The 9,722-nt window shown below is 40.2% G+C and overlaps 1 protein-coding gene across 4 annotated transcripts; it reads right to left on the minus strand.

Moving 5' to 3' along the window:
• LOC133916732 (sulfate transporter 1.3-like) lies at window positions 1–9,211 on the minus strand. 4 transcript variants are annotated; one of them, XM_062360539.1, is made up of 15 exons: window positions 4,764–4,832; window positions 4,453–4,524; window positions 3,518–3,904; window positions 3,360–3,408; window positions 3,055–3,262; window positions 2,788–2,962; window positions 2,639–2,704; window positions 2,438–2,551; window positions 2,217–2,333; window positions 1,964–2,090; window positions 1,599–1,885; window positions 1,314–1,504; window positions 605–690; window positions 432–508; window positions 1–331 (listed from the first exon to the last, which is right to left on the minus strand). In XM_062360539.1, exons 3-15 carry the CDS (start codon window positions 3,851–3,853, stop codon window positions 185–187), a joined length of 1,980 nt encoding a protein of 659 aa, XP_062216523.1. In that variant the 5' UTR covers window positions 3,854–3,904; window positions 4,453–4,524; window positions 4,764–4,832; the 3' UTR covers window positions 1–184. The 4 variants fall into 4 exon arrangements, with proteins under 4 accessions (XP_062216523.1, XP_062216525.1, XP_062216527.1 ...); XM_062360541.1 differs by having other exon boundaries at window positions 4,453–4,555; window positions 4,764–4,797; XM_062360543.1 differs by lacking the exons at window positions 4,453–4,524; window positions 4,764–4,832 and adding an exon at window positions 9,189–9,211.
• Between the last annotated feature and the right edge of the window lie 511 nt (window positions 9,212–9,722).

Here is a 9,722-nt window from a genome sequence, read left to right on the forward strand (position 1 = left end):
TTTTGCAAACCTGATGCGCCACTACTGCAGCATATCTTCTTTATTCACAATTACGCAGACCATGCTATTTACTTCTGTTTTGTTGTGCTTCTGCTATATAAAATCAAACTCGCAAGCATGCAGTTAGCTAAAGAAAGTTACAACTTCTCTTTGCGCCTTCTACACATGAATTTATGTATCTGTTTCAAACATTATCCACCACCGCCTTTGGAGTGAATTTCTTTACTGCATCGCCGACTGTCAGGAATATCTTGTCTTCACCAATGAGATCTGTGAATTTCGCTGAGCGGAGCTTTTGGATCACTTCACGCCCGGGATTGGCAAGAACCAGCTGTAAGTGATAGGCATGGATTTTGATCTTAGTGAAGGGTTTCTTCCATGGACATTTTTGTGGTAGTTGTAAAATTTTGTCATTAGATTTAGTGTATTACCTGAATTCCGCGCTTTTCAAGTACTTTGAACAACTCCTCCAAGGCGTGGATTCCGCTTGTGTCGATGTCAATTACAGCTGTTGAGAGTTGGAACAATTTTTTCATCCGCTAGATGTAATTTAAAAAAAAGAAGTGCCTTGTTTTTAGATAACATAAATCGGCTATGTTCTTACGAGATAGTTCAATAATCAGAAACTCAATTTTGGGTAACTTCTGGTCCTGTTGTTGTTCCTCCTCATCTCTGAGCCATCTCAGGATTCTAAAAATGGATAGTAATGAAGCAAATCATAACATGCTGCTATTAGAATACTGAACATGACACAATAATGCACCTAATGTAGTCTTATGCCATTTGAATATTCATCACATGTGATGCTTGCACATGTTGCCACATCCTGGAAGGAATTCTAGTGTATCTTGCCCTTTCTTTAAAAGAAATGTGAGTTGACTTTCTGCTCAGATAACAGCCTTAACATTGCAGAAAATTGTCCCCCAAATAAAGAAACAATCAGTTGGAATAGATAACAGGACTGCTGATAATCACATCCACCTAGTTAAATTTCAAACCTTTTCAATGTAGAATATAATGGATGGATCTAAACAAAAAATGTGCTACGTCAGCCTGGCATTATGCCACATCCTAATCTATTATATTCTACATTGAAAGGTTTTGTGTGGTATTTCTTGTAAGCACTAGCATATTGTTCTTTCCATTTTTTTATACTTGTATATTCAACTCAAACTGTTAAAGCGCCTCAAAAGCATGGTCCATCCCATTTTGTCAAAAGAAGCTGCATCCATGACAATAATAAAGATAAATATACCCCTATACTATTAGTCATTCCACCAAGTGAAGCTCATTTTGAATATATGCATTTTTACCTCTCTTTCACATAGTTGGAGTTCGTGAAGTAGATAGCTGAGTCCACTCTAACAAGTAGCACCCCTGGAACCTTGGTGGCTTGTGGATATTGCTCAATATTTCTGTATATAGTTGTTCTTGGAAGGTTACCGAGTAAAGCTGTTCTCGGACGTGTTACTTGGAGAAGAATTTTGGCAAGTGATATTGCAACCTATTCACAACAAGTACAGCAGTCATCAGCTCTCCATCTACTATACAGGGATTCAGTTTTTAAATAGCATAAAAGAAATGGTTGTGATTCACACCGCAATGAGCAGGCCATACTCCACTGATGCAAATATGACTCCGAAGAATGCTCCCAAACACGCTAAAAAATCCAACTTATCAACTTTCCAGATAAGGCTGGCTGACTCATAGTCAATTAGGCCAATCACTGCCGAAATGATGATAGAGGAAAGGATGGCATTTGGAGTGTACTTGAACAATGGGGTGATCAACAACAGTGTAAGCATTACAACAATCGACATAACAACATTGGATACTGCTGTTTTGCAGCCAGCCATGTAATTGACTGCTGACCGTGAGAAAGAGCCTACAAGGAACAACGTCTGTCAGAAGATTGGCACATCTCTATGGGGTATGCATGGTTTCTGTCTGAATTAACTGTTACCTGTGGCTACGTAGCAAGAAGTCAACGAACCGACAATGTTCATGGTTCCCAGAGCCACCATTTCCTTGTTCCCATCTATCTGGTAGTCCTTGAGGGCAGCAAATGTTCGTCCAATTGCAATCGCTTCCTTATAAAGTTTACACCAGTTGATCAATTATCACATTGCTATCATATATAAATCTTTTTCCATGTTATCATCAGTTTGAACCTGAAAAGTCACGAAGTTTGCGTTAAAAAAAAGGGTCTGTCTTACCGTTAGGCCTATCATTCCAGCTGCTACTCCAATTCTGAACCCTGTCATCAAGTACGGGCCATTGAAGTATAGGAGACTAGCTGAAGGTGGATTGATGCCTTTCTTTATGTCTTTGACCTGCAATTTTTCAGTGATGATCTTTAGTTTTAATTTCTACTAATCAGAAACACTTGCTTGTCTCTATGGTAGCTAAGGTTGAAAAGTAGTCAAGTATGACTTACAATTGCGACGCCATGCTTGTCTGCTCGAGTAATATACACAAAAAAGGTGGATATGATCACTGAAATGAGCGGTGCGATTGCGGAGATCCAAAAGAGCTTCTTATTCTTCTTCCCCTGAATTATTCAACAAATAAAGGATCACCACAAATAATCGAAGGACAGCCAAGGTGAAATTCTGGAACATGTAAAATATTATCTTACAATGTACTTGGCAATCAGAAGGAATGCCAGAAAGGATGCTCCTATCAATATTGTCTGCCAGTTCCACTGCAGAAAGAGCGCAAATGTCAATTTTCTCAAGTCTCAAATATTGGTTTTCGTCGCACAGGTAAAAAGATACAATATCTTACCCCATGGTGAACATTTCCCCAAACTGATTTCATGACCGACACGATATCAGTTTTCTTGGTGAAATTTGCAATGCCAAGGAGTCCTTTCAGCTGCTGAAGAGCAATGGTGATGGCAGCACCCGCCATGAATCCGACGATGACAGCATGAGACAAGAACTCTATGATAAACCCTAGCCTGTTGCGGAGTTCAGTTACAGGCTACATAAAACGTTCTTGCCAAGAGATCTGAGAACTGATAGCTTAACAATCACATCAGGATCCACACACCTGAAGAACCCGAGTGCCACCTGAGTGACCCCTGCGAAGAACGTTGCGGTGAATGCTAGCCGGTTGTACTCCATCGGGTTCTTCTTTGGATCAATCTCATTCTGGAGGAGAGTACCGAGCAACAGCGACACCACGGCCACGGGACCGATGGCTATATCCCTGGAGCTGCCCATCGCTGCGTATATCAGAGGCGGCACGAAGCTACTGTCTGCAAAAATGGTGACCACATCTCTGATCAGTACAGTTGCTGAAAAAAAGGATTTTGATCATACTAGTGATGTCAACTAGAACGCGGGTGCACTTACATAGTCCGAAATGTGGTGGCAGGTTAGCAAGCTTCGCATAACCGATGTCCTATAGTTCAAGGCAATGATCGTTAGACCAGATATATCAGAGTGCATCATTGCATGGACTATGCTGCTGCTGATCGGCATGCAAGACCACTAGGTATAAGTTCACTGACCTGGGGTATGCAGAGGCTGGCAATGGTGAGCCCGGCGATGAGGTCGCCCTTGAACTTGCCGAGGGTGTAGTGCCTGCCCCAGTCGAGCACCGGGAAGAAGTGCTGCAGGCCGAGACAGATCTTCTTGGACTTGGACTGGTCTTTGTACTGCCGCAGCGGATCGTCGGCGAAGAACGTCTCCTTCACCGCGTCCGAAAACTCGGCGAGGAGGTTCTTGTTCGGCGGGACGCCGACTTTGTAGCCATGCTGAGCGCTGTCCATGCGACGGTGCGACGACGTCCGGCTGGTAATGTCGGCATCAAGGCCTTCGCCTCCGTCAGACACGGCTGGTGGCATTGCCGGTGCTCACTGTGGGGTGGACGGCTGGTTTCAAAAGGCTATGCCTATCTGTGGTGCGAAGCAGGGAATCACGATGAGATCGCATCGGCAGCATGGCAGTACAAGAAGGCATCAATATTTTTGTGAAAGAAATCACAAACAGCACACAACCAGCTGCATGCATCATGCATGGTACACCTAAGGGAATCGGCTCTTAGAGCCTGTTTGTTTTCAGCTGTTTCTGACTTCTGTTTCTGGCTTCTGTTTCTGTTAGAAGTCCAGAAGCCAGAAGCCAGAACAAACGGGTTTGCTGATAAGTGGTTTCTGGAGAAGCCAGAAGCTGTTTCTGAGGAAAATAAACTAGAAGCTGAGAAGCTCGCTGAGAGTGGTTTTTCTGAGAAGTTATGTGCTGAGAAGCCAAAAATTTATTGTAGAAGCCAACAACCTATTTCCAAAAGCAGCTTTTCAGAAAAACCAAAAGCACAGCTTTTCAGAAAAGCCAAAAGCAGAAGCTCAAACAAACAGACCCTTAGCAAAGGAAGATGCAAACAGTAATTACAGCAAAACACAGGAGCACAAACATTGTTAGTAAGAATACTGTATCGCGGGTATTGTAACTGCACTGTAGCACTGAATCTGTACGGTCCATTTCCAATCCAATTGATCACAGCAGAGGCAAAGTCATGGTACTGTTCGCACCTAAGTTACATTCATTCGACACTGAAGAAGATTAACAGTAAGAATGGAAAGCAAGATCTGAAAACTGTCTGTTTCCGTAACTACAAGAATTATAAGAACACATGCTGCATGCATGTACTACTAAAAGGCGCTCAACACAATTCATGAGTTGTTTCTAATGAAGCCAACTTTTGATCACAGCATCATGCGTAAGCATCAAGGATGATCAAGGGCAGGAAAGAAAACCTACGCAGCGATGCTTAGTAGTAGAAGCTCTTAGCCACAAAGGCCTGCCTTGTTGCATTGTGAAGAAGCCAGGGACTGTCCATTATATATATGGAGATGCAGAGGTGCTCCAGCTACAGATCAAGGTCAAACCTCTATTTAATAGGGGATAAATGCAAAACCCCCCCAAAAGTCACTTGGATTTGACTTTCCCCCCCAAAAGTTGTTTTGTTGCAAAAAAACCCCCAAAGGTTTGATTTTGTTGCAAAAACATCCCTAAAAATTCAAAAAAATTTAAAAAAATCACAAAAAATTCTAAAAAAAACTAGAGACAATTATAAGACCTTTTTTGAAAAAAAATTTCAAAAATAATATCCTTTGCATCATATTTCATGGAGAGTAAGTTTGAAAAAAAAGAAAAACATGCAACTCATTTATTAATTCGAGTTAAATGCATAGTTAATTATTTACTAATCCAAAAATCATGAAACAAAATTTTTTAGTCTTCTTACATGATCCTCTATCTTGTAAAAATACATGAAATCTTGAAATAGTTATTGTAACGTGCAGGATTGAGTAAATATGCTAAAGATAGATTAATTCATAACTAATCCATAACACCCCCAAAATTAGTGAAACTACTTTTATTAGTTTACTTAAATAATTATTTGTGTAGAAAAAATAATGGTAGACATGAAAAAGTTAAAATAACATGAGTTAATAAATGAGCTGCACATTTTTCATTTTTTTTCCAAACTTCCTCTCCATGAAATATGATGCAAATGATATTAGTTTTTAAAACAAATTTCACATAATATCTTAGAATTGTCTCTAGTTTTTTTTAGAATTTTTTGTGATTTTTTTATTTTTTTGAATTTTTAGGGGATTTTTTGCAAAAAGTCAAACTTTTGGGTTTTTTTTTTTTTGCAACAAAACAACTTTTAGGGAGGAAAGTCAAAATCCAAGTGACTTTTGAGGAGTTTGCAGTTTTCCCTTTTAATAGAGGCCAAGATGAGAAGCAAGCTATGTGACCTGCGTCGGAAAATGTACCACATTCAACATTGCGGTGGGAAACAACTACCTAATGAATAGGTCATTCTACAGCTCATCGCTTGCTGAACGCCATGTGGACCACGTGTAAAAGAATGTGCTGAGTGTAAGGAACAGCAACAAAAATCAATATTTTTTTCTCAAATATGCAGGAGAGCTGCGTATCTTTATATTAAGAAAAAGAATGTAAATTATGGTTATATAACACCACAACCGCTAACCGATCAAAGGAAACACAAAATTAGAAACTGTTACTAGCTTGATCATCCTGAAGCTAAAACCGGAAACAACCAGACTTAAAGCACGGAGCCAAATGTGCGTAGCCGATCGCATAGGGCGGCCAAGTTCGTGGCCCCAGCCTCACACCAACAAGCAACGTACTCAATGTTTTCTTAAGTTTGTATCTGGTGTAGGAAGCCGGAGTGGACTTGACAGCTTGAGATTATATCAACATCTGAAGTTGCGGCTGAGTCAGTGATGAATCCAGGCAGTTATTCTGGCCAGAGTGTAGCAAATATACAGGGAAACTTCAATTTAACAGAAAGGGGCTGGAGTTTTCACAATTTTTACTTTTAGGCTAGCAAAATGCAAAATGGTTTATGAGGCAATTAATGGAGGGTTCTGAATTCCACTAATCATGGAAAGACAATCTTCTCAAGAGATTCTAGGCACTTTCGGTGGCTCCGATCAACTTGTAAAACAGGACCGAGTTTCCATGTGTTTACCTTGCCCTGTGATGTTTATAGTTGTACTTGTATCACCACTCAGTTCAAATAGAGAAACAAAAGTTTCTTAGCTCGAAAACCGATGTACGAACAAGTTACACTGATTCTAGCATGCTTGAGTCTAAAATTTTAACTTTTTGCGGAAGCGCACACACACAGATAACTTTGGTATTTTCAACACCGACTACTCAACAAGAAAATGACAGGTGCATTTACATATATAAAATGCTCAAGAAATGAACGATACTCATATTGGGCGTGTTTGGATCCTCCGTTCGCTTGCCTCGCCTTGCTACGTCAGGCGAGCGAATCCTTGCCGAGCCAAGCTAGCCACCCATCTAAACGCTTGGTTTTCTCCGTATCCTCAATAATGCAGTAGTTTAACTCCTATCAACCTCAAATCAAATCCATTTCAGTTAACAACTACAGCCCGCAAAGAAGAGATCAAATTCAACTCCTTTTTTTGTTAGGGAAGTTTAACTCACTGTGCAGCACACAGATTTGAAAACCGGAACTCCTATCAACTATCAAAACAATCATCATCGTACTCCTTCAACCAAGCAATCCTCAATAATGCAGTAGTTAATTCTATCTATTTTAATAGGGTGCAAGATGAGAAGCTAGCTATGAATCTGCGTCGGAAAATGCGCCAGGTTCAAGATAGCGGCGGGAAACAACTACCCAATGAATAGCTTATTCTACATCTCATCGCTTGCTGAACGCCATGTCGACCAAGTATGAATCATTTTGCAAACTCATCAGCAGTTGAAAGAATGTGCTGAGAGTAAGGAACATCAACAAAAATCAATGTTTTCTCAAGTTTGTATCTGGTCTAAGAAGCCGGAGTGGACTCGAAAACTTGAGATTATATAAACATCTTCTCAAGTTGCGGATGAGTCAATAATGAATCCAGGCAGTTATTCTGGCCAGAATTTAGCAGTTTCCTGGGCTGCCAATGACACAGTACATATTTGGTAAATATTCAGGGGAACTCCAATATAACAGAAAGGGGCTGGAGTTTTCACAATATTTACATTTAGGCTAGCAAAATGCAAAATGGTTTGCGAGGCAATTAATGGAGGGTTCTGAATTCCACTAACCATGGAAATTTAATATTCTTAAGATATTTTAGGCACTGTCGGTGGCTCTCGTCAACTTGTAAAACAGGACCGAGTTGCCATGTGTTCAACTTGTAAAACTTGTACCAACACTCAGTTAAGTAGGGAAACAAAAGTTTCTTAGCTAGAGAACCGATGTACGAACAAGTTACACTGATTATAGCATGTTTCTGAGTCTACAAATTGCAACTTTTTGCATAAGCGCACACAGATGCCTGTGGTATTTTCAACACTGACTACTCGACAAGAAGATGACAGATACATTTGCATATATAAAATGCTCAAGAAATGAACGACACTCGTATATATTGTCACCTCAAATCCATTTCAGTTAACAACCACAGCCCGCAAAGAAGCGATCAAATTCAACTCCCTTTTTTTGGGAAGGGAAGTTTAACTCTCTGTGCAGTCCACAGATTTCAAACCGGAACTCCTATCAACTATCAAGACGATCATAATCGTACTCCTACAACCAAGCAATCCTCAATAATGCAGTAGTTACTTCTATCTACAATCATTACCTATATGTGTCTGAGAATTACGAGTGAGATTAATAAATAAACTATTGTCATTTACAATTCCTGGCCATGAATCATGGGCTGTCAGTTGCATCAATTTGGTCCAAGAACTCAAAAGTCTTTGTGACAAGAAAGTAGGCCGAATCCACTAGTTCTTCAGTCAGATCCACACATGCAAATGTGATAAGATGACGAGTTGGAATGTTCTAAAGCATACAGCAGCACCGCATTCTCTGCCTAACAGATTCCTGGCACTCTTGATGGCTCTAATAATTTGCTTACAAAAGCATCCCAGATTACACTGGCCTTTCTCTCTCTATCTTTCCATGCCTGTGAGGCAGTGCCTCGCATTGTACTGTACCGTTCAGTACAGATCAGGGCATCAGGATAACCTAGAATGTTCAGTCAACTGCTCTGACAAGATCGAATTTCACTCACGATGAAACACATTGTTTTACCTATTTTTTCATGACAACACGCCAAGGAATCATAATTTTATGGATACAACCATTGGTCTCTAGTTAAAAGTTCGAGGATATGTACAGCTGAAAATGGCAGCAGGGAGTGGGTCTCTAAAATATCAGTCTGCTAAACTTTTGCGGAAAAAAAGAGTTCAATCTGCTAAACTTTTGGGGAAAAAATTTCAGTCTGCTAAACTGATCGAAAGAATAAGCCATGCTCATTGGCAATTCATCTTAACAACAGCAAATAAGCGATCAACACTTTTTTCACACCTTTTGCGTGATTGCATCTTGTCCAATCGATCTGGTCGAACCAAACGACTGGTTAAAAGTTAAAACGATCACCGAGTTCAATAGAATAACCCTATTGAATAAACCTAAGATTAGTTCTGATTAGCATTCGCAAAGCAGCTTCACTGAACACAAAGAAAGCAATCATCTAAAGAACAGCGAAAAGAAAATTAACAGGGCATGAATTAACCATCTATAACTGCGGTTTTGCCACCCATCAACAAAAGTAAGTTACAACAAAAGAAAAGAGAACAAATGTAAAAGAACAGAGATTTTCTTTTTCTTACTGTGATGTTCTTCTCGATCACTTTGGTCGACCTTGGGACCTTTCCTCCTTCCTTCTTTTCCTTTTGAGTTCCAGGGTCCCACCAATGGAGTATTGTATTGCCTTCCTGATTGAATGGCCGATGGTTGTTTAGAATGTAGACGCAATTGTGGGTCAGGCGATGTAAGTTCCGCTATTTTTTTTTAAAAAAACAAGATGAATGAGAAAGTAGACGGAACTGAAAGGCCGGAGGAGAGAGAAAGTCAAATGTGTCCAGGTTCAATGAATTATCATGGCTGTGTATCTGCTGGCCACGTTGACCTTGCCCGATTATAAGAGGGGATTATGCTGTATTTAAGTGTTTTTAATGGCGTCATCGTAATTAATTACAGCTTCAAGTTGGAAAAACAATTCTGATACACAATGTGCACGTGAAAAATTCATGCACAGAGATGACGGATTCTTGGATGATTCTTGTCTCTATTTAGTGTCCATGTTCACAGTGTTGGTATGGTTCACGGACCATTGACCGAATTAGGGTCGGCGGTAGTAGAGG

Source organism: Phragmites australis, chromosome 4 (assembly GCF_958298935.1).
Source record: "Phragmites australis chromosome 4, lpPhrAust1.1, whole genome shotgun sequence".
Taxonomy (NCBI): Eukaryota; Viridiplantae; Streptophyta; class Magnoliopsida; order Poales; family Poaceae; genus Phragmites; species Phragmites australis.